The sequence below is a fragment of the Odocoileus virginianus genome, chromosome 13 (assembly GCF_023699985.2).
Source record: "Odocoileus virginianus isolate 20LAN1187 ecotype Illinois chromosome 13, Ovbor_1.2, whole genome shotgun sequence".
NCBI lineage: Eukaryota > Metazoa > Chordata > Mammalia > Artiodactyla > Cervidae > Odocoileus > Odocoileus virginianus.
The window spans coordinates 46,389,943-46,415,819 of NC_069686.1; the positions used below are offsets into that span (position 1 = coordinate 46,389,943).

A 25,877-nucleotide genomic window follows, 5' to 3' on the forward strand; every position below is an offset into this window, starting at 1 on the left:
TTTTTGCAACCTAAACACTGTTATTAGCCTCAGTGTTGTTTAAAAATTCTGAGATGCTGTCACTGAAAGGATTTAAGAGATTAAAAATCTCTGCTGGGAAATATCATTAATTCTAAATTTGGGGCCATCTTAATTTCTCTGTCCGGTAACACTTTCACACTATATCTCTCAAAGTTCATATAATATTAAATACTTCATACTGCTGTTAAGGACGCCTTTTCCTTAGTGCATAATGGGTCACTTGAATGGATGCAAGTGTTGGTTTCTCTCTTTTTGTAGGTGTCACTGCTATTGAAGTGGTTGTGGAACATGGCCTGGCTACCCCAGAAGGGCTGACTGTTGACTGGATAGCAGGCAACATATACTGGATAGACAGCAATCTGGACCAAATCGAAGTGGCCAAACTAGACGGGTCGTTAAGAACTACACTCATCGCGGGAGCTATGGAGCACCCCAGGGCCATCGCCGTGGACCCACGATTTGGGTAAAGAAGTTTGCCTTTCATAGATTCACTTTGGCATAAAAAAGTAACCTTCAAAATTAATATTGGATTCAATTTTCTCTTAAATTAGAAGTCAAAGTGCTTATTTTGTGCATGTAAATATGTGTGTATATACTTGTGGATGGTTGTATTTATAGATGTATGTTTATATTTACATCTACAATTACGCATGCATGCTCTGTCACTCAGTCACATTGAACTTTTTGAGACCCTATGCACTGTAGCCAGCCAGCCAGGCTCCTCTGCATCTGGGATTTTCCAGCAACAGCACTTGAGTGGGTTTCCATTTCCTTCTTGAGGGGATCTTCCTGACCCAGGGATCGAACCCTGGTCTCCTGCACTGCAAGCAGATTCTTTTACGGTCTGAGCCACCAGGGAAGCCCATGTATATGTCAACCAATAATTTTAGATTATCACCCTGAATTTGATATAAAATTGCTTACATAGGTACTTTTAAAGGAGTAAACTTTTCTTTTTTTCCTAAATGTGGTCATTAGGCCCTTTTGTAAGATATTGTAACTCTATTTTGAAGCAGTAATTTAATGAATTCATTTTTGACCTGCCAAAGAGATGCTATAAATTTTTCTAATGGTTGCAAACCACAGAACCAGTATTTGGTCCAAACAGTCACAAGTGTTAACCACCTCACCCTTTATTTGTATTTGTATGTACTTGGAGATAGTTTAAAAGAAAATTAGAATAAACTTGAAGGAATCCAGTGGTGAGATGTTGGTTACAGGGACATTTAAGACAAGACACATTATTCTGGAAGACAGAGTCAAAAGTATAATCCAGGTTATTGCCTCACTGTTTCCCTTCAGTCCTTTGTGAAAAATGAAAAGAGAGACAGTGGATTTGGGGCCAGAAAATAAGGGTCCAGCACTGCTCAGTCACTTATCCTCCAGGGAGCCTACTCAAGTGTATTACTTTCTTTAGATTCCCATATTCTCTTTTGAACATCAGGAACAATAATATCTCTTAATTAGATTGTTTTGGAGGAGATAGAATGTGAAATATAATGTATAACTCATCTATATTGGGATACTTTGTTATTACTGTTGATTATTTATTTTATATATCCAAAATAATTGTCAAGTCTAAAGGGTGATAGAAAGAAACATTTTTTTGGCTCTGTACTTTTAAGTATTACACAGCCTAGGAAGGACCAAGAAGGATGGAGGTCAGAAAGGGGGGTCAGTCAGGAGGGAATTGAATGAGATGCAGAAGAGAAAAGGGAGCCTGTGTTTAAGTCAATTTCCTGATCCACACACTTTTGTTTGTGCACTGTTTTATGCACAACCCAGAAATCAATAGCTTGGGAATTTAGTTTGTTTTCCTTTTCCTCAACTCAGATATAGACATTAAAGGAGCAAGGTTGCTAGTTTCAAACTGGCCACTGTCATTGTTGTGTTTGTTTTACCTTCCACAGTGTTTTGCATTTATTTGACTTAGTTGCCACAATTTAAAATTTTGAAAGATTTGGAATACAATTCTAGATTTCTGACTTCTTTTGAAAATGTAGGGAGATCTGTCAACACCCAACCGAGCAGTAGCAAACCTTATGGGCTGAAGGTGAGTCCTCCATGTTATACAGTTTATGCTTTGCCCGTTTCACTCATTAACTCCTGTGATAACAGTTAACTAGGAAGAGATCATGTGTGTTTTATGAGAAATTTCCTTCTCAAACAGACTCTTCCTGAGGACGCAAGTAGATGGCCCACTTTGACATTTTACTTCCCACAGAGGTCTGCCATCCACAGAGGTTTTTACCCTCAATGTAATAGCTACTGGTGTGGAATTTTTCACGACTTAGACATGACTCTTTGGTAACTGCGGCTTATCTGCATGAGAAACTTTCTGTAGAAGGGAAAGCAATATTTTGGAGAAAGTGATAATTTTAGCAAGTATACCATCATGTTAGGAGCACTCTGACTGCTTCCCAAAATACAAAGGGCACACACAGAGAAGAAAACAAACACATAAAACAGGTGTATAAAATTTTTGAAAATAGCCTGATCAAACAAAGCAGTAGATCTGGGAATTGAAGCTTCATTTTCTATAGCTTTGAACTGACAATGCTTAGAATAAACTTATTTATCTCAGTTTGTTTGGGGAATAGCCAACCTGAGAGAAGAAAAAACAGAAATGCAAAACAAACACAATCCACAAATACTATTTATATGAAACTATCAAGCACTATTTCAATGATGTAAGGAGATTTCCAGAAGTAAAGCAGTTTCTAAGAGCTGAAAATTAGTACAGGAAGCTAGCCTCCGGGGAGGGAAAACCTGATAATGCTCCTGAGAAAAGTTGATGTCTTCCCTTGCTAATTGCTACTACAAACTTGTGAGGCTAATTAAGATAATTACAGTGATAATAATTTTATTTAACAGGTGAAGAAATAATGCTTGGAAAATTGTTTCTGGTGTGAATGACCAAGGTTCAAATGACAGTACCAATTCACTTAACTCTCTGAATAAATGAAAAGTTTACAGGTTTATCATAATATACTAGAATTTTTATTATTAAAAATTACTTTGTAAAAGATTGACATGGATAAAATATGAGGTCCATGTAAACATCTTTAGAGCTTAGTTGTAAATTTAAATTAAAAATATAGCAATTAATTTTAAAAATGTCATGCAAATATTAAAATGCTTTCAAATTTATTGTATATTTTGGTAAAAAGTTCATAGACATTTGTAAACATTGGACCTTTCATAAAATAGGCTGAGAGCATAGTAAAAGTAACTATTCCCCTATTCCTGAAATTATTCATGAAATATATAAGGAGACTGTGAATCAAAGTTATAGGATCTCCAAAGACATTTATATTCTTTTGGAAAATTTTTGTTTTAAAATAAAGCCACTGGATAATTTTTTGAGAAATATAGTTTGTATAATTACTGTTGCCTTTCCTACTAAATTGTAAGCTTTTTGATGACAGTTGCTTCCAAATCTATGAAATGTTTCTCTGCTCTTACGTATAAGTGTGCTCAATAAGTACTTGTTAAGTAAAGTAATGCATATGAATAGACCTTCTGTTTACATGAAACTTATAGGAATTCGAGGATACATGTTAAAGATACAGCTAATGTATCTTTACAGCTATTGCCAGTAAAATACAGCTAATCGGCAATACTATTATCTTGTTTGACAATGATGAATGAAAGAAAAAGTTTGCAACCAGCCACTTTGCTCCCTGAGCACAACTAGTAAAAGAAGCAGCCCCATAAAACATGTTTACATCACACCAGTTTCCTAAAACAGCCAAGGTCTTTGTGACATTTTTTTTTTAACAAATGCCAACAGAGACATGTTTTTAATTGACTACTTTGGTTCCTTAACATGGAATCCACAGGACTTCATCTGATGTTTTAAGATATATTTGCTACCATGTCACATTTCTGCAGTATTCCAGGTTTTGACCCAGTGTCCCAGATGAGAAGTTATTCCAAGATGCTAAATTAGAGATTTTAAGGAGGAGCCATTTCTCTTTCTATCCATTTTAAAGGAATGCACTTATTGGTAAGGTGACCTGAAATAGTACATGAATCTCCTGTAAACATCAAACTGATTATTAGAGAGTAACAAGCACCAGGGAGTTCAGAATCTACAGGGCACTCACTTCAGTTCTCGAACTTTCATCGTCTTTATGCTACTGCAGACATACAGTGTCTTCCTGATGCACTTCTGGTATTCAGTTTTCATGTGTCCTAATAACTGACCTCTGCTGTGACAATTGCAGTTAGTGAAAGCAGACATAGTCATTGTGAAGATTAGTAAGACATCGAAATAAAATTTTAACTTAATCTGGGAGCATTTCTAGATGAAACTAACAAAAACATTGTTGGTTTTAGACAACCTAAAGATTATAGATAAGTAAGATCTCTTTTTGCCATTATCCTTTATTTTTACCTTTTGCATCTTGTCCTGAAGATGATAATAGCCCTTTTGTACCTGTAATGGTACAAGTTGTTCATGGTCCATTGACCCAATTTAATCCTGATACATACTAACCTGTGAATGCAGGAACTGTAGATCAGTGGACTGTACTCTCTTTTTTAAAAGCAATCATGGTTGAACATTTCCATACATTTTATAAGAAGGGCTATTCAGTCTTTGTATACTTGAAGAAATAATGGAGTCTTTGAAATGCTAATACATTTTAAACATAAAAAGAAAGTAATAAGGGAAAAACAATTTTTTTAAAATGCCACATAGTAAAGTGTACAAAAGAGTGCCTAGAACTTTATAAAACAATGATCCTTAAAATCAAGTTATAAGATTGATTGTAAACTGACTTATGCAAGGTTAAGAACATTTTTAGAGGTGCTAATCCAGGGACGGCGGAGCCTGGTGGGCTGCCGTCTATGGGGTTACACAGAGTCGGACACGACTGAAGCAACTTAGCAGCAATTCTAAGATATATTATTATACAAGGTGTTGAAAATTCCCCACCTAAGTTAATGAAAAATTAGAACTATAGTGACCACTACAGAAGAAACAGCTTAGCTCTGCTATATTTAGTGAAGAAATGAAGGGACCACTTATTCTATAATTCCTCAGAGAGTCACAGGCCATGTATTTTGGTCCACTGGAAATATACACTTGAAAGTCTTCAGTGCCTATTTCTAGTGAACCTACATATGAAGAATGCAGAATTGCAGGGCTACTTATTTGCACATTGGAATTGATGCAACACCATAAGATAGAAAGCTAAAAGAGATATCAATTTTCTATTTGTTGAACAAGCAAAAGACAATGCTACAGAAGCCTTTGGGTCATCAGTCTAGAGTTTGGAGTGCAGCGTTGTCCAGATCTATGCTGTGCTCAGTCACTTAGTCTTGTCCGACTTTGTGACCCTCTAGACTGTAGCCCAACCAGGCTTCTCTGTCCATGGGATTCTCCAGGCAAGAATACTGGAGTGGGTTGCCATGCCCTCCTCCAGAGGATCTTCCCAACCCAGGGATTGAAACCAGGTCTCCCACACTGTGGTCTATCCACGTATACTCAGACTACTTGTGACTCTCAAATTCACTGTTTGTTTTCAGGGATTATTTTTCCTAATCTTCAGATTTGCAAATCTCTACTTTACCTTGTTTTTCAAGATATCATAATGTACTTGATTGATGCTGTGCTGATCTTGTTTCTGTATTAAATTTTATTTTCTTAATGATAACTTTAAAGGGAAGCTGACAAATAACAACCTGGTCGCCCTGAAAAGATGTGTACATCCAAAATTAAATTTGAAGTGAGACACATAATTGATTTTATATTTACTGTTTTCAAGAAGGATATTACTCTACTTAACCAAATAGCTTACCAGCTTTATAATAATTAATCTTTGCTTTATTTAGTATTTGTTTTAAGGCAACAAATTATGTATGAAATAGCTTATAAGTAATACATATGTTGGACTTCCCTGGTGGCTCAGATGATGAAGAATCTTCCTGCAATGCAAAAGACCCAGGTTTGATCCCTGGGTCTGGAAGATACCCTGGAGAAAGGAATGGCAACCCACTCCAGTATTCGAGCCTGGAGAATTCCATGGACAGAGGAGCCTCATGGGCTACAGTCCATGGGGTCGAAAGAATTGGACATGACTGAGTAACTAACACACATACACAATATATATGTTTTTGATATTTTGAGATAATTAGTATTTTCTCATGTAAACAATCCTGTCTTTAAACAATAGTCTTTTAAAAAAGAAAATATCCCTCAAAACAAGATTTTATAAATTATCCCTGATACTTTTAAAAAAAATTTTTCTATTAATCTAATTTTGGATTTATTACACTTTTGAATACTTAATCAGAAATTTTCAAATATACAAAGTAGAAAGAATGGTAAAATAAGTTCCCTAGTATTAATCACCAACTTCAACAATGATATTGCCTTCTAATGTAATAATGTTCATCTTTATCCTTCCCTAACAACTTACTTATCAGATATTTGGTGGTTAGACAATTAATAGTTTAGGTATTATTTTTGTGGGTTTATTCCCATCTCTAGAGCTGTAGAAAGCTGTCCATGAAACAAACAAACAAACAAAAATTTAATATAAACAGTTTTTTTGAGAAATTTTGTGTGAGATAAACCTATTCCTGTGACCTACTTCTTTAAATTTTTTCATGGCTTTAACTCATGCTTACTTTATAAAACTAATCTACCTTCGCATACATGATATTGTAACATTTAAACATTAATATTAGTATTAATCCTCAACCTCTCTCTCTCTTTCTGTGTGTGTGTGTTCCCATCTGTTTAATAGTTTTAAATGACTTTGAAATTTTGCCTTTAAAAAATGTTCTGTGTGTAAATGTATGTGGATACTTGTGCAGACACAGAAGTTTTCTGTGTGCTAGGCATTCTATGTGCTAAATTGTTTACATCTATTAACACATCAAATATTCCTTCAAGTGATACTGTTAGAAATTTTATGTACAGATGAGCAAATGGAGTCTGAGTTAAGTATGCTCTAATTAGTGACATATCCCAACATTGGTCCCAAGCTTGTCTGACACAAAACATATACATTGCCATTATTCAACATTGATGCGATTATTTAAAAATATTTTTGGAATGTCTGGTGCTTAGGTTGTAAGGGAACCTGCAGTCTTACAAGAAGATCGGTTCATTTCCTTTCCTGCCCACCATGTTCTTTTAACAAACATACCAAATAAACTTATTATACGATATTTTGTGTTGTCATCTAATCCTTTTATATTTGTAATTTCTATATACTATAAGATACTATGTACCTCTCAGATATTGAAATCATAATGAGTACTTAGTTTATATCACAGCACATTTCTTTAAATAGATATAATACATTTTTTAACAGAGAAGAAATCTTGAATTGCATTTTGAAATTTTGTTCCAAAGGATTGTTTCAATTTTCCCAATCCATATACCTAAGGGTTATATAGCAAAACTATCAGTCAGTTCAGTCACTTAGGGTGTCTGACTCTTTGCGATCCCATGGACTGCAGCACTCCAGGCTTTCCTGTCTATCACCAACTCACGGAGCTTACTCAGACTCATGTCCATCAAGTCAGTGATGCAATCCAACCATCTCATCCTCTGTTATCCTCTTCTCCGCCCGCCTTCAATCTTTCCCAGCATTAGGGTCTTTTCTAATAAGTCAGTTCTTCACCTTAAGTGGCCAAAGTATTGGTGGTTCAACTGCATCATCAGTCCTTACAATGAATATTCAGGACTGATTTCCTTTAGGATGGACTGGTTGGATCTCCATGGAGGCCAGACTATATAGAACTATAATGACGCCAAGTTTATTTTCGCCAATAACTTACCATTTCTGACCAAAAGGTTGTCAGAACTGATGATAGAAAAATATATTGAACTGTCACTGTCTCTGCTTTGTGCATTCTTTCCTCCCAAATCCCCGTGCTACTCATTGGCGTTGCTTCTACTACTAAGGTATGGAGAAGGTACAAAGAAGGCACCTACTATGTTCTGATTACCAGCCATGTTCCTACTCCCATACCAAATGCTTTCCCTTTGTTGTTTAGTGTCAATGACATTAAAACATTAGATGTTAAAAACATGAAGACAGCAGTTAAACTATCCATTTTCCCAACTTCATCTGCCACTTGCTAGCCATATAACCTGTCAAGGAATTCAACTTTTCTAAGCTTGTTTTCTCATTTACAAAACATGGATAACTTTAGCCATGGCTTCATGATGAATTAAATGAGATAATCTGCATAAGGTTCTGAAAATAAGTGTTTAGAGTATAGTCAGAACTCAAAAAGAAATCATTAACTAGTTGTAATGATTGCAGAATTCTTGTGTAATTATTATATATATATGACTGAAACATGCATGAGCAGTTTAGGCCACTATCTAAACATAAACTCTCCATTACCTAATAGCCTTAGAAATCAAATGCACAACATAAAACATTTGATGCCTATTGTGTGGAACTGTTCATATACTGTGAATTTGTAGAGTTACAAATAGTATTTAGTAAAAAAAAAAAAGTTTTATAAAAATGCATGTATGTGTAAATCAAAGTATATGAAGTCCTTCTGTTTTCCCTCTGCATCCTCTGTCATATGATTTGTTCCATTCATGTGAATCTAAATGCCGTCTCCATGAAGAATACTTTCAAATTCATGTCTACAGTTCTGATGCCTTCTCTGAATTTCACCCTGACATACCACACAGCTCTCTGGAAATCTCCTTTTTTATGTCTTAAAATCTCATGGTGAAAAAGTTGAAAACTGTATTTTTGATTGCTCACCTCACCCATCCATACTCAATCCCAGCTCTTAAAATGCATTTCTCTTGCTTTTTTTTTTTCCATTTCACTTATTGGATCCCTTGTACATCCTCTGCCTGTCCTTACTAGAGTTTGCCAAGACAAGAAACACAACCACCTGTGATTCTGTTCTCTGCTTCATTCCCTACATCCAATACTGATTTAGTCTTGGAAGTTAGTTCCACCTCTTGGAATAAGGGCTTCCCTTGTAGCTCAGTTGGTAAGTAATCTGCCTACCAGTGCCAGAGATCTAGGTTCGATCCCTGGGTCAGGAAGACCCCCTGGAGAAGGAAATGGCAACCCACTCCAGTATTCTTGCCTAGAGAATCTCATGGACAGAGGAGCCTGGTAAGCTACAGTCTGTGGGGTCGCAAGAATTGGACATGACTTAGTAACTAAACTACTACAACAAACTACTTGGAATAAAATATTCCTTGAACTCATTCACTTCTCTTCATTGCTACCATCGTATTTGCCTGGTCCTTTAAAATAACCATCTGATGTACCCATTCTCCTGACTCACTATAATGAATTTGTATATATGATGCCACATTTCTTTCCTGCTTAAATATGGGATAAGGCAAAGCCCAAATGATTGCCATATCTTAAAAGATCCATTATATCACCCTCTTCAATTTCATCTATTTCCCCTTTATCCTCACTGCCACATTTCTAATACATTAGCCTAATTTCTTTCCCTCAGTCACCCACTTTCTTTCTCTCATTAGGGCTTTTGTTTCTACCATTTATTTTTCTTGTCATGCTCTGTTCATCTCTCAGATTTAGTCTAAACATTACCTTCTCAAACTGCTTTTTTCCCCCCTGATTATCTTCTCAAAGTAGATTATCTACTTTGCCTAGAGACACTCACTCTCATAACAAAGTTATTCTTGAATATGTTTCAGAAGCTGTAGTTATATATTCAAGCATTTGTTTAGTCTGTCTCTTGTTCTGGACTCTAAGCCCCATGAGGCTAGATAATGCATCTGTTTCACATGTGATTGTTTACCTAGCCAGTGCCTAGCACGTCATAGACATTCAATAAATATTTTTGAAATGAATGACTGAAACAATAATATCAGCAATAGCATCATTTCTTTTTCTTCAGAATTCTTTTCTGGACAGATTGGGACGCCAATTTTCCTCGCATTGAATCGGCCTCCATGAGTGGAGCTGGGAGGAAAACCATCTACAAAGACATGAAAACTGGGGCTTGGCCTAATGGACTCACTGTGGACCACTTTGAAAAAAGGATAGTTTGGACAGATGCCAGGTTTAATTTTTTTTTTCCTTTCTTTTCTATAACTTCATCAGATAATATTTACAAAATTAAAATGTGTATTCCTGTGCATGTATCATGTATACATATATTGAAATTGGTGGTGAACTGTACTTGCTTTTGTTATGACACTTTTTTTTGAAATCTTTCTGAAAATCAGGTACAGGATCATAAAAATATTTTTACATAATTTTTTTGCCATTTAAGTAGTATGAGCATATCGCTGGACTATTTGAATGTGCTTTTATATACCGCTGATGCATTTACTTTTCTGTAGGTCAGATGCCATTTATTCAGCCCTCTATGATGGAACAAGCATGATAGAAATTATCCGAGGTCACGAATACCTTTCTCATCCCTTTGCTGTGTCTCTATACGGGAGTGATGTTTATTGGACGGACTGGAGGACCAACACGCTGTCAAAAGCCAACAAGTGGACGGGACAGAATGTCAGCGTGATTCAGAAAACCAGCGCGCAGCCGTTTGACCTTCAGATCTACCATCCCAGCCGTCAGCCCCAGGGTAAGTGATTGTTATGAATTAGTGACCAGAATTTATTGTCACCTTAATCACATAATAATCAAACTGTAAAATAATTTTGTAAGCTGCTGCTGCTGCTATGTCACTTCAGTCATGTCCAACTCTGTGCGACCCCACAAACGGCAGCCCACCAGGCTCCCCCGTCCCTGGGATTCTCCAGGCAAGAACACTGGAGTGGGTTGCCATTTCCTTCTCCAGTGCATGAAAGTGAAAAGTGAAAGTGAAGTCGCTCAGTCGTGTCCTACTCTTAGTGACCGCATGGACTGCAGCCTACCAGGCTCCTCCATCCATGGGATTTTCCAGGCAAGAGTACTGGAGTGGGGGTGCCATTGCCTTCTCCATTTTGTAAGCTAACACTGATTTAATATTTTCTATGTTATTTGATGGAAGTAGTACCAGCCTTTATTTTAATTAGCTCAGGATATTTTTTCTTTTCCTTTTTATTTATTTTACATAGAAATAGATAGAGAAATCTTAGAAATTAAGGGTTTTATGCAGTTGTTGCAATCATATAATTTTCCTAGCCCTCTTTTGTTGAAAAGTAGGTTACATTACTGTTTTAAGAGGACTTCTCAGGTGACTTAGTGGTAAAGAATCTGCCTACATTGCAGGAGATAAAGGAGACATGGGTTCAAGCCCTGGGTCAGAAAGATCTTCTGGAGGAGGAAATGGCCATCCTCTCCAGTATTTTTGCTGGAAAATCCCATGGACGGAATAACCTGGCGGGCTACAGTCCACGGGGTCACACAGAGTTGGACTTACTGAGCACAAGCATGAATGTTACATTATACTCACTCTCCTCGCATCTTCCGTATCCGGCCCTCTGTTAAGGGACACGTAGGTTGTTTCAACTCTTAGCTGTTGTAGATAATGCTGAATGAACATAGCAGTGCACACACACACACACACACACACACACACACACACACACACATGTATACATATGTATCTTTTCAAATTTATCTTTTCCTTTTCCTCTTATAAACACCCAGAAGTGGAGTTGCTGGATCATATGGTAGTTCTGTTTTTAATTTTTGAAGAACTTCTGTACTATTTTCCTTAGTGACTGTGCCAATTTACATAATCACCAGTAGTGCAGGATTCCTTTTTGTCCACATCCTCAACAACACTTGTTATTTCTTACCGTTTGATAGTAGGTATTCTGTCAGATATGTGGTGATATCTCATTGTGGCTTTGATTTGCATTTCCTTGATGATTAGTGATGTTGAGCACATTTTTCATATGCCTGTTAGCCATCTGTATCTCTTTCTTAGAAAAACATCTATTCAGAGCCTCTGCCTATTTTTCAATCAGATTGTCTGTTTGATATTGAGTTCTATGAGTTCTTTATACATTTTGGATGTTAACTTTTTATCTGATAAATATAATTTGCAAATATCTTCTCCCATTTGGTAGTTTGCCTCTTTATTTTATTAATGGTTTCTTTCACTGGGCAGAAGCTGTTTAGTTTGATGTAGTCCCATTTTTTTTTTTTTTGTTTTGCTTTTATTGTTTTTGTTCTTGGTGGCAAATCCAAATATTTCTAAGTATAGAAATGACATAGAATTTATTATTAGCCATGCAGTTATGATACTAAACTGAAGATGATATTGAAGACGGAAGAGATTGGAGATAAGGCAGGTGGTTTGGATTGTTACCATCTCCTAGGTCAAAAAAAGTAAAGCAAGAAAGTATAAAGTAGGGAGGATACAAGGTAACAGTTTTATTGTTATAGCAACCATAGGACTGAGGACAAAAATTTGAATATAAAATACTGGAAGATTCAGAACTAAAAATTTATATACATTTTACTATATTTTCACACCAGTAAGAATAAACACATTGTATCCCCATATGACCTGGAAGATATATATTCACCCTACTCCATTAAGTGGACTGATAACTGCATATTTTAACCTAAATTGTCCATTTTCTATATCTGGTGTATTTTAGAAATTTATACCATGTAGTTGATACCTATGGCCACTTACTGAATAAACGCATCAGAGAATATAATTTCCTTTGCAAAGAGAGAAGTTGCATAAATAAATATATTTGTTATTTTTTTAATGAGCAAGAACATCAAAATTGTATATTTCCCTTTAAGATAAAATGAACAATTTACATTCAAGAAGCCATCTAGTCTAAATATATTTTTATCAGTAAAACAGTTTTTAATTGAATAAGTTTTGAATGTATTAAAAAAAAAACACAGCAGCATCATAAAGGTTTTATGATAGACCTTTCTTGAGCCATATGTTAGTTTGTGTTTGGATAATAAGATCTGGGCATGCATGATTAAGCATTAGTAAAAATGGTTTCATCATCATGACTTTGTAATAATAAGAAAGGTATGCACTTATATTTTATTTAGTGCTTTCCAGATATTGCTCTCAATCTACATCAAGACTTGCAGGAAATAAAATATTTTCCTGAGAGGCCTTCTCTCTTCAAAGCCACATACCAATTATAAATCTGTACATAATTCATATTTTATCTCCACATTCTTAATTAACACCATGAAGAACTATCTTAGCACTTAGAATATGTATAGTTATTTAATATTTTCCTAATTCTATTTTAGTTACCCACCTAGATAATAAGATATTTGAGTAAAGGAGTGTCATTTATTTATTTGTGTTAACTACAGAGTATAGCTAAGCCTTTTATGAGAATAGTATTAATAATGATAACAGTAATATCACCTAATACTAATTCTCATTGTAATTCCATGAGGTTGGTGGTTGGCAACCCAGTTTTACAGAAAAGGAGCCTAAAGGAGAGAAATGCCAAGTGATTTGCTCAAGGTCCAATAGCCACTAATACCCTCTAATGAGGATAATTGCCTCATTATCTTCCCCCAGGGAGGGTGACCCCAGAGCCCTTGTCTAAACCACTATGCCCTGCAAGCAGAAGACATTGAATTCTTACTGAGATCCTCCTTGGAATTGTTCTATCAAATCTCCAGATAGCAGTAGAGAGAAAAGTTTTATTGACACATTCCCATGCTTCCCTGATGGCTGAGTTGGTAAAGAATCAGCCTGCAGTGCAGGAGGCCCTGGTCTGATTCCTGCGTCAGGAAGATTCGCTGGAGAAGGGATAAGCTACCCACTCCAGTATTCTTGAGCTTTCTTTGTGGCTCAGCTGGTAAAGAATCAGCCTGGGATGCTGGAGATCTAGGTTCAATTCCTGGGTTGGGAAGATTCCCTGGAGAAGTGAAAGGGGATCACTCCAGTACTCTGGCCTGGAGAATTCCATGGACCGTATAGCCCATGGGGTTCCAAAGAGTCAGACACAACTGAGTGACTTTCACTTCACATGGGACAAATCAATTTTTACCTTCTTGTAGTTTATAGTCTGGAAAGAGAACAGGCTAAATTAATAACTGGGGTCAATTAAATAATTATTATTGTGGTCATATTTTGAAACTAAAATTATAGTAAATATATTTTAAAAGGTAGAATGGAGTGGTCCTAAAAAAGTCCTTGGGCTTAGCCTAATTCAGTTTCTTCCTTTGTCACTCACTGATCTTGTTACCTAAGGCAAATTAATTAACTCCTGGGTTCTTATTTCTTCATCTGTAGGCTGGAGCAGCTAGAAGTAAGGAAGGAATGCATGGTATACAAGATTGGGTTGGAATCAAACCATAATGGGACTTAAAAGGTCCCCTTACAAAGAAATTTCAATTTTCATCCTTAAGAATAACTGGATAAGTGTTCAAGTGATGTCAAACCTAAATGTGCACTAAATTTACTGGAGGGATCATTAAATCACAAATTTATGGCCTCTATCCAAGATATTCTGATTCAATAGGTCTATGGTATGACCTAAAATTTTTTATTTTTAACAAATTCCCATGGAATGCTGATGCTGTCTTAAGAACCACTGCCCTGAACAAATGAGAAAAACATTGAAACTATTTGGTCAATGAAGGGAAAATAACAGAAGTACATGCTGAAACTTGACTTCATCTATATGAGGGGTAGACGAGAGAGACACAACTGTAGGTCGGAGTCTAGTAGGGTGTAGTGCCTAGCTTCTTCAGTAGATCAGGAGACAGCTGACACCAGGACAGAGAGAATGGTGGAACTGAGATATGCGCATGTGTACTAAGGTTGCTTCCAGTCACATCCAACTCTATACAACCCTATGGGCTGTAGCTCGCCAGACTCCTCTGTCCGTGGGATTCTCCAGGCGAGAATATTGGAATAGGTTGGAATACCCTTCTCCAGGGAATCTTCCCAACCCAGGGATGGAACCCATGTCTCTTACATTTCCTGCATTGGTTCTTTACAACTAGCAACACCTGGGAAGCCTGGAGTTGCCATATACAAAGTCAGTTTAAAGGAAAAAAAAAAAAAAGTGATAGAGATGTGTAGAGTAGGGGAGTTTGGCAAGAAAAGGAAAATTTGAGATGTCTTTAGTTTTCTAGTTTCTATAACTGTCTTCACCATCAACGTGTGACACAGAGGCCACACAAGGGAGGGGTGAGCAGAACTTTTTCTGTGGAAGGCCCTATAGTAAGTGTCTGAGGCCCTGCAGGTTATATGGTCTTTGCTGACCTACTTGGTTCTGCTGAGATAGTGTAATAGCAGTCAAATGAAAAGTGAATGACCATCACTGTGTTTCAATAACATTTTATTTATGGACACTGAAATTGAAATTTTTTTTAAAATTTTCATGTGTTATAAAATTTTATTCTTTATTTTTTTGGTGTTTTTCCTCCAATTAAAAAATAGTAACCCAAAGGGTAGTATTAACCTGTAGGCCAAAGCTTACTGGCATCTGAATTAAAGGATAAATCAAACAATTAAAGTTTGGATATGTGGAATTTGAGGTACCTCTAGGACATGGTTGAGTATTCAGGGTTATAAAGGCAAAAAGAATTTGGTCTGGAACTACAGTTTTTATAGTCATTCAATTGTAGATTGAAGAAAAAGAAGATAAATAAGATTTCCTAAGACTGTTATATAAAATTAGAAAAGGACAAGCACAGAACCTTGGAGAAAACTAATATAAACCAGAAAGGCAAAGAAAGATGCTGAGAAGAGGATGGCCAAGAGATTTCAGAACTAAAAAAGCACAGTCAAAAAAAGTAAGAGAAGAGTTTCAAGATGACAGTGCTCAATGGTGTTAACTCTTGCAGAGAAGTCAAGAAAGATCAAGGCATGAAGGTATTCATTGATTTGGCAACCTGGAGGAAGGTCAGCTATAATTTTATTTAGAGCACTTTCAGTGGAATTGTTTGCATGTGTCCCAGAGACCCTAAATATGTCCGAGATTAGTATAAATGTTGAAGTCTTTTTACTAAAAAATACAGTTCATTAAATAATAGGACTATATTGTTAAGTGACAAAATGTAAATGCAAAAAAAAAAAAAAAAACTTTCATAGCAATCCGCTCAGGAAACATAGTAATCAAGAGCAAGCTTCTAGAACCAGACTAGTTCATATTCTAGCTTTGTCATATCCTGACAGCATGACCATTATGTTAGTTGTTTCATCTATAAATTGGAATCCTAGATGGATAGATGGATGGATGGATAGATAGGTAGAGAGACAGTTTTCTTAGTTACTTTGTTTTACGGTCCTCCCCCACTTTATAGATTAAATTGTTTGTAAATATGAAGAAAATGTGAGTTTCCTCTCTAGTATGCACACCTTCTCCCATCCAGTGGGTTTGCTGTCCTTCTCTATGCCCTCTCGCAGACCAAAGTTTTTGTTTCTCTAAACTCGTTTTTTTAAAAGCATAGTTCACTATATTGTTAGTTTTAGGGGTATGACATAGTGTTTTGGCATTTGTAGAGTACATTATAAGTTGGTCACCATGATAAGGTTAATAGCCATCTGTCACCATACAAAGGTATTAAAATATTTATGATTATATCCCCTGTTATATTTTGCAACAATGACATTTATTTTATATCTGGAAAATATAATGAAAGTGAAAGTATTATTCACTCAATCATGTTTGACTCTTTGCTACTTCATGGACTATAACCCACCAGGCTTCTCAGTCCATGAAATTCTCCAGGCAAGAATAGTGGAGTGGACTGCCATTCCTTTCTCCAGGGGATGTTCCAAACCCAGGGATTGAACCCAGGTCTCCTGCATTGCAGGCAAATCCTTTACCACCTGTGCCACCAGGGAAGGAAAATATATTTTCTATATTTTCAGCCATTTATTCTTCATATAGGTTTTCTCTCTCTTTCTCTTTTCTTTTTCTGGGACCTATAATGGAATACTTTATATGCCTGATGTTGTTCTATAGATCCCTTAAATTATACTCAAATATATATATATACACACACATATATGTGTATGTGTGTGTGTATTTCTGTTTCTTTCTGCTGTTTTATTTAAGTGAATTCCACTACCCTATCTTCCAGATCACTGGTATATCCTGCATTCTCTAATTGGCTGTTGATTCCCAATCATGTATTTTTCTCTTCAGTAGTTTCCTTCTGTTCTATTTTGATATTTTTATATATATTTTCTATCCCTTTGTTGAAGTACACCCTGAGTTATTCCATTCTTCTCCCAAGTTCAGTGAGCATCTTTAAGACTATGACTTTGAACTCTTTATCTGATAAACTGCTTATCTCTGTTTCATTTAGTTCTTTTTCTGATGTTTTTTTGTTGATCTTTCATTGGGAAGCTATTCTTTGTCTCTTCATTTTGCCTAACTGTACTGCTTCTCTACTGGGAGTCAGAACTATTGAGTTTGTGGACAACCCATTCACAGAGTGAGTCTGACTTCTCACTGCCCTTTGGCTGTTCTGGAAGTAAGCCCCATGAGTTTTATTTTATTTTATTGCCCCATTAGTTTTAAAGCCAGACATTCAGGGAAGGTTTTCTTGATGGGAAGCCCAATTTGGAGCTTGAGCTCCTCAGTAGAGACCTAGGCAGTTGGGATAACCCTCCCACTGTGTATCTCTGCTCTGAGGGTGTAGCTTCTAACTCTACTGAGTCTCTATCTACCCTGCCTGTCTCAATGTCATCTTTTCTTTATATATTTAGTTGTTGAAAATCTGTTTCACTTCAAGCTATTCTCAGAGATAGTTGTTTTATATGTAGCTTTTGGTGTATCCACGGGAGGAGGTGAGCTCAGAATCTTTCTAATCTTACATTTTGATTCAGACACCATAAAGATGTTTTCTTAATCACAACTTCAGTTGTGATTTAACACCTAGTAGTGGAGTTGTGTTTTTTCATGGATATAGAAAGATTACACATGGATTTTTGTGTGTGTGTTTGGTTTTCAATTTTGTTTCACATTTCTTTCCTCACTTTCTCTGATTGGAATCTTTTTTTTTTTTAAGAGTTATTTATTTATTTGTGTGTTTATTTTTGGCTGTGCTGGGTCTTTGCTGATCTGCACTGGCTTTCTCTAGTTGCGCTAAACAGAGACTCCACTTCATTGTGGTGTGCAGACTTTTCTTGTTGCAGAGCGTGGGCTCTAGGGTCACGGGCTTCAGCAGTTGTAGCACATGGGCTCAGTAGCTGTGGCACAAGACTTGGTTGCCTGTGGCATGTGGGATCTTCCTGGAGCAGCGATCAAACTAGCATCCCCTGCATTGGCAGGCGGACTCTTTAGCCACTGGACCACCAGGGAAGCCCTGGAATCTTTTCTTGAAATAGCTTAAGAATATGATTGTCACTTCAAATATAGAGTTTTGAAAATATTTTTATTAATTAGATTTTCACCAATTAAAAATTGTTTTTCTTTTCTTAAAGAAGCTTTTTTTCTGAGAAGGCCTCAGTTCAATGGGGACTTAGTACCTGTTGATAATAAAAGTACTATTTTGCAGAGTCCACTTTATTTTACCCTCAAACACTGGTGTGGACTCAACCATCACTTTTAATTTTGTTCTTGAAACACCTGTCAACTGGCAAATGTACAAACTCTTTTGTGTAACAAATCAAAATGACAATACCCCTTAGAAAATCAAATAAAAATCCAGAAACAGAACGAATAGAATATTAGGACATTGTCACAGTTATAGCAATTAGATTAAATATATATATTTTAAAAAAATCATATTCTAAAACAGTATCCATTATCTACCCCATAAATTGTTAAATGGCCAAATAAATGAATCTATGTGATTTAGTTCATTTAGAAAGGTAGTATGTATAATGGTTAGTGGTTGCATTCTGATATCTGAAAATGTATTTCTTTCTTAAAAGTTGTATGATTGTAAGCATTCTTTTCTTTTCACCATTTTCAAAATTAAGTACACTTCTATAAAACGAGGATAATTTATGTGTAAGAACAAAAATGGCCAGTAGGCGGAATAAAAGGAATAATGCTTATAGAAACACTTAGCACAGTTTCTAGCTCATTGTGATAAAAATAAATTATTCCATTTTTGGAACTTTTATTTTTTCTATCAATTTTTATTTCACTTGCCCTCTATGTTATGACAATACAAGGTGAACTCCAGGCTGTTTCTCAGAGAGTCGTTTTAACATTGAAATGATTTAAGGCTTCCAGTTGCTTCAGGAAAATACTTCTATAGAAAATGAAACTTTTCTTGACATTAGCAAGAAAACTAGCTGATACTATTAAAAAAAAAAACAACAACAACTAGTTTCTAAGAATATTGTGTGTGTGTGTGTGTGTGTGTGTGTGTGTGTGTTAGTCGCTCAGTATGTCCAATTCTTTGCGACCCCCTGATCTGTAGCCCACCAGACTCCTCTGTTCATGGGATTTCCTCAGGCAAGAATACTGAATTGTGTAGCATTCCCTTCTCCCGGGAATTTTCCCAACCCAGGGATCAAACCCAGGTCTCCTGTATTGCAGGCAGATTCTTTACCATCTGAGCCAACAGGGAAGTTCTAAGAATATTAGTAATATTATTGCTGCTTTAGGAAACATTATTATTTCATTATAAATATTATTGCTGCTATAAGGAAAGTATCCTTATAAAACTTGAAGAATGAGGGATTCCACTTGGACTTATTAGTATATTTAACTACAAGCAACATTTTCAATTAAAAAAAGTTAAAAAAATGTAATACTGTTAAAACTATGTTTCATTGTGGTGGAGCTGAATCTCAAATATTTTCAGGTTACTTAAATTGTTCACTTCCACAGTTTTTTATATCAATATCTAATGACCTATCAAAACATTTTCCTCTCTCTGTCTCTGCTTGTATATACATATTCCTTCCATTCTACATATTATTAATTCTGTTAAAAATACTATTTCCCACTGTTTTATGGTATTTCTTTCTTTCACATATTTATATACTATCAACAGAAGTTTTTTTTTTTTTTTTCTTTAAATGGACATTAAGAGATTTCCTTGATCTACTACTTTAGATTCCTTGATTCCAATGCAGGCAGCACAGGTTCAATCCCTGGTCAGGGAACTAAGGTCCTACATACTACATCTTATGGCCAAAAAATAAAATATGAAATAGAATCACACAGCTTAAAAGAATAAATAAATACTAAAAAATTTGAAATGGACCTTAGTTAAAAATACTATTTCTAAGAATGGAAAGCTGATATGAAACAGCTAAAAAGCCTCTACCTTTACTTTTTGATATCTGCAGCTTTGAAGGGATGAAATTTCTGACTGAGGCAAAGTGAAAGGCAGGTGATAGCAAAGCAAAGAGAAATTTTTGAGATCTAAGTAACCTTGTTAGGTTTCTGTGAGGTATTAGAACATTGTGCAATACTGAGAGCCAAGTAAAAGAGAGATACAAAATTACCAACAAAGAGGAGAAATAAGAGTTGAAACATACCAAAAATATGTTGCTAAGTCATTCCAACTGTTGATATGAAAAATCACAATGGAACTCAATTTCTACTCTTATACCTCCTTCCTGTAACAGGTAGTCTTTTGCTCCCACTACTAGTTATGTAGACCTACACCTAATTTAATTTTTCAGTAAATCTTTCTGTAGCATCTTTAAATCACATTTTGAATTAATGGATTTTGTTGATTCACCTGAAAAACTTAATTTCCATTTTAGCATTATTTCTTTGTCAAGATGGAATACAAATATCAAACAACTAAACTGTAAATGAATTTATAGGTAGGTAGTAAGTATAGCTGCATTATAAATTGCTATTTTAAAATTATGCTATAATATAGTTTCTCTTGGAACAGTGGAAAAGATTAGTATCAAAGAAATCATAAAATTCTTTCTTCCTTGACACTGGTTGTTTGATGTACTTGCCTCAGAAATACAAATGTAAGTATTTATGAGCTCTTCATTCAGATACATTAAGATGCAGAGTCCAGAGTTCCAATCCAGGATCAAAACTTCTCAACCTCTGTACCTTTCATGTTTGGAGGTAGGTATTTCTTAGTTGGGAGGGGGAGCATTCTTTTGCATTATATGACATTTATTAGCATCTTTGGCCTCTACTCACTAAAATGCCAGTTGGTAACCTCAGTTATGTCATTCAAAAATGTCTCTAGACATTATTAATTGCTTCTGAGGGGACAAAATCCCCCCTCACCACCACTACCATTGGTTGAGAACCACTGTTTTAGACAAAAGCTTTGTGATTATTAAATCATTCTGAACATAGAAATTTTTCTGGCACAAATGTTTCTTCTTTTAAATTATGCAGCAAGTAAAAGTAAATAGCAAGTCAGAAAGACATAGCACCTCTTAGAAAATCTGAAAATTCATTGATATTTTAAGATATATCTCACCAATAAATGTAGCATGATATTACATGTTTGAATTCACTCTTTTTAGAAAAGTGTACACAAATAAATGGAAATAGTATTGTGGCTTTTAAATCTTTTCTCTTTGAAATACAGCTGCCTATAGAAGATAAGATTTTTAGATTTTTGTTTCTACTTCATAAAAATAGAGTACAGTATAAAATTAATCTGTAAAATATGAGTTTTGATGAAAGTAATTCCCGCATACCTGGTATTAATAGAAACTTGTAAATTAAAGCAATAAGAACATCTTGTACTTGCACATATTTTATTATATGTGTGTGTTTTAAATAACGGATTCCTCTAGTTCTTCAACATCAAATACTAAAATTATAATTTGTAGATATTTGTCAAAGGGAAAAGGATTTGGAATTAATGCTTAAATGTAAGATCTTTCTTAAATTAATTTAAAAAAATTAAATTCTTTTCAAACAGAAAATTATAACTAAAAATATAGCTATAATAGATATGCATTTTTATATTAATTATTTTCTATGAACAAATTTCATTAACATGATGAATATTAATTATTATCAACAATGATTACACAGGACAGAGAAAAATGTTTCTCTTATCTAACATTGGGTCTTGAGATTCTTTTGCTTTAAGCTTAGTATTGTTAGGTAAATAAATATTGTATATATTTTATATTGCATCCACATTTATGTATATTTTATTTGAACTTAACAGATAAAGTAATTGGGTTTAAAGTATTTATTTGTTTGCTGGTGAAAAATGGACTGCAATTAAACACAGTTTTGCATGAAATATAAGATCATCTTAATGATATTGTTTTCTTTACAGAGCACACATCAGTCTTATATGATTGCATAATTAGCATTTCATTCTCCAGTAAAGTATTGTAGTTATGCATTATTTAATGTTTTCATCTATAGCTCTCCTAAAGCTATGGCTATAGCTCATCTATAGCTGTCTTTTAGCTTACTTTCAAAATTTTAGATTGTTGCCCTGTTAGAACATAGACATGCATATGTTTATGAGCATGTGTATGAATCCAAAACAGTAATAGATCACGTGGAAATTTTAGGTGAAAAACTATGTATATGTTGATAGTCATAGTTCCTGCCAGCATAGACTTTGACAAACTAAGTCTCAGAATTTGACAAACTAAGACTCTCAGACTAACTTTAGACATCTGCAAAGTTTGCAAATAAAATTTTATTTGAACATAGCTATATGTCTTGATTCACATATTGCTTCATGGCTGCTTTTTGTTGTAGTAGCAAAGTTGAAAAAGGGCACAAGGGCTACAAAGGTGAACATATTTACAATTTGGCCTTTTATAGAAAACAACAAACAAAAAAAATAGTTTCCCTACCCTTGATTTACCTAGAGAGAGCAGGGTATAATGATAAAAATATGCAAATACATGTCAAAGACAATTAGAAAATAAGACAGTAAATAATAAATGCCTAATGCCTTTTATATTGATAACTGAAACTAATATTTAGAGTTGTAATGAATCAGCACTAGCTAGTTTCATTAGAAAATATTTTGTGAAAGAAAAATAACTTGAGCTGATTCATGAAATAATAATGTAAGGATGTTGGTAATGAAATTCTACAGGAAGAAAATACTTTCTGTGGAGGTAGAAAAAGACAAGCTATAGATGTTCAAGGAACAATTTGGAGTCCTTTTTACCATGTGCATAATGTGTATGTAGAAGGAAAATGGTAGATGAAACTACAAGATAGGATGGTGTCTTTGAAACAGAGATTAATATACTTTTGACAGTACCATAGAATACTAGTTACATGGTTATAGCAGTTACTCCAAAGTGATGAAATAATTTTATATTGCAACAGGAGAGGTAAAAATGGAAAGAAAGGGCACATAATAGGCAAGTCTGATAATAGTTGACAATTAAATATGGTAGTGAAAGAGAAGTAAAAAAAAAATCTTTGAAATTAAAATTTTTGGAATTTAGAAGACTATGACATCTTTGATAAAAATAAACAGAGTGGATCAGGATTAAAAAACAAACAAACAAAAAAATGAAAGGTAAAAAAACAGCAGGTAAATCAATCTGGAGGGCTTCCAGGTGGCACAGTGGTAAAGCATCCGCCTAACAATGTAAGAGACACAGGAGATGTGGGTTCAATCCCTGGGTCTAGGAGATCTGGAGGAGGAAATGACATCCCACTCCAGTATTCTTGCCTGGAGAATCCCATGAAAAGAGAAGCCTAGTGGAATATAGTCGATGGGGTCGCAGAGAGTTGGACATGACTGAGCAACTGAGCAAACCAATCCGGCTAGTGTTAATAAACCTTGGAGGAAATGGTAGCAGATAAAATGTGCGTCTTTGTGAGGAAGACTTATCTAAAGTAGAGAAACTATCCAAGATTTTTAAGCAAAGGAACTATATGAGCAAGTCTGTATGTTAGAAAGTTACCATAGGCAAGGAGGAGAGACTGAAAATTAACAGATTATTTAGGAAGTTAGAGCAGCAATCCAAGCAAGAGATGCAAAGAACCTAAATTGAGCCAGTGACCATAGATTTGGAGAGAATGGTGTATTTAAGAGTACAGACGCTTAAATTCTTTGATGCAAGAACTATCTCTTATCTGCTGTTATATCCAGCTTTTTAAAACTAGGCAGAATATGAGGTGATTCATAAATATGTATTCAATGAGTAAATATAAGTGGGGTGTTACATATGTTTAAAGGTCTTTGTTTGGTCAACTTGAGTTTTGATACTAAGAATTATCAATGAACCCAAGTTGCACACCTATATTTGGATTTCATCTGTTAATATTCTTTATAGCATCCCATTAACTGGTCAGTTTTTCCCATCTCCTGGATACAATACATGGGATAGTTTTGGTTTTATAGGGGTTTACAATCTTCATATTAATATTGGATATTGCAATAGTATTTCTTATAAAATAGTAACTTTGTATCAGGTATTGTCTGTAAAGAGCTAGAAAATGTATTTTAGGGCTTTTTCTGCCAAGTGGTCCCTGCTGAAACTGTTCAACTCTGCTATTATAATGAGAAAGTCATGTGAATAACATGTAAATTAATGAGCATGGCCATGGTCCAATAAAACTTTATTCATAAAAATAGACAGTGAACCAGATAAGGCTCCAGGATTCATATTTGCTGAGCCTTGCTTTATACTAAGATGTGAGTATGAAAACCAAATTCCTTAATTTGGTATTTAGAGTAGGTATCTATTTAAATGTATGGTTAGAAATAACATCAAAAAGATTTAAGTCCATTATTTCAAAGTGAGAAAAGATAAAAATTGAAAGAAGTCTTTGTGGATTTTTCCTCACCATGAAGCACAAAATATTGTTAATACTACCTTACAGTGTTATCATTAATACAGATATTGGGGCTGCAAAGTGCATTTTTTTACTTTAGTGTGTATATATATATATGTATATATATATATAAATTTAATATGTTATTGTTGATTTTAGAAAGCTTTTTATCACAATTATAGGATGTTGAGAAAAGTTAATATGATTCCAAGCTAAAGATAGTGATGTTTAAAGTGAAATCCAAGTACTTGTTATTGAGTTGTCATGGATTTTGCTTTTAATTTCTTTGAGAGGAATAGCATTTTCCATGTCAGTGTTTTTAAACAAATATCTCCTTCTTTCTTTTCCTCCCTCTACTCTTCTTTATTTTTTATTTTTTTATCCCCTTTCTTCCCCATTCTCTTCTTTTTTTCAAGAATTTAAAACTTTGAGGTGTTTTTTTTTTTTTTTTTCCCTATGTACCAGTAACTGGGTAACCCTATTCTAGATAGCTAACATTTCAACAATGCCTCTTTATTTCACTTCCTTTCTGGTAACATCTTTGCTCGTTAATAATCTTCCCATCTAACTCTTGCTTTACTAACCTTAGTTCCTTAAAGACACCCATTGTAGAGTTGCTACTTCATCACGCAGTCCTCTCTGACCTCATGAACTGTAGGCCAGCAGGTTCTTCTGTCCCTGGGATTCTCCAGACAAGAACACTAGAGTGGGTTGCCATTTGCTTCTCCAGGGGATCTTCCTGTCCCAGAGTTTGAACCTGGGTCTCCTACATTACAGATTCTTTACCATCTGAGCCAATTATAATAGATGAAGTTAAAAGGAAAGAAAGCAGAATATGTGGCATTTATACTATGTGCTGGGCTTCCCCAGTGGTAAAGAATCTGCCTGCAATACAGGAGCCGCAGGAGACACAGGTTCCATCCCTGGGTCAGAAAGATCCCCTGGAGAAGGGCAGGGCAACCCACTGCAGGATTCTACCTGGAGAATCCCATGGACAGAGGAGCCTGTGGGGCTACAGTCCTTAGGGTTGCAAAGAGTCGGACACGACTTTGCATACCATGTGACAGAGAAACTTACACTCATAAAGAATCTCAACTTTAGTCTCCACTCTTTTCTAATAATGTTGGTCCTTATTTGCTTGGGAAAATATTTCTGAGTCTTTCATTTTCTTTTTTGTTTTTATTTTTTAAATCAAATGCATAGACATGGATCATTTTCGTTATCTTATGGGGAGGGTCCCGAAGACTGCCAAAGGCCACCTTGAGCATTTATTAAATTCAGTTAA

The 25,877-nt window shown here is 35.2% G+C and overlaps 1 protein-coding gene across 1 annotated transcript in view; it reads left to right on the forward strand.

The window, feature by feature from the left end:
* LRP1B (LDL receptor related protein 1B) overlaps window positions 1–25,877 on the forward strand; it is a 2,064,747-nt gene that overhangs the window by 1,341,436 nt on the left and 697,434 nt on the right. Inside the window, 3 exon segments of the mRNA XM_070476260.1 lie at window positions 280–484; window positions 9,901–10,065; window positions 10,349–10,593. Coding sequence (XP_070332361.1) covers window positions 280–484; window positions 9,901–10,065; window positions 10,349–10,593 — 615 coding nt within the window.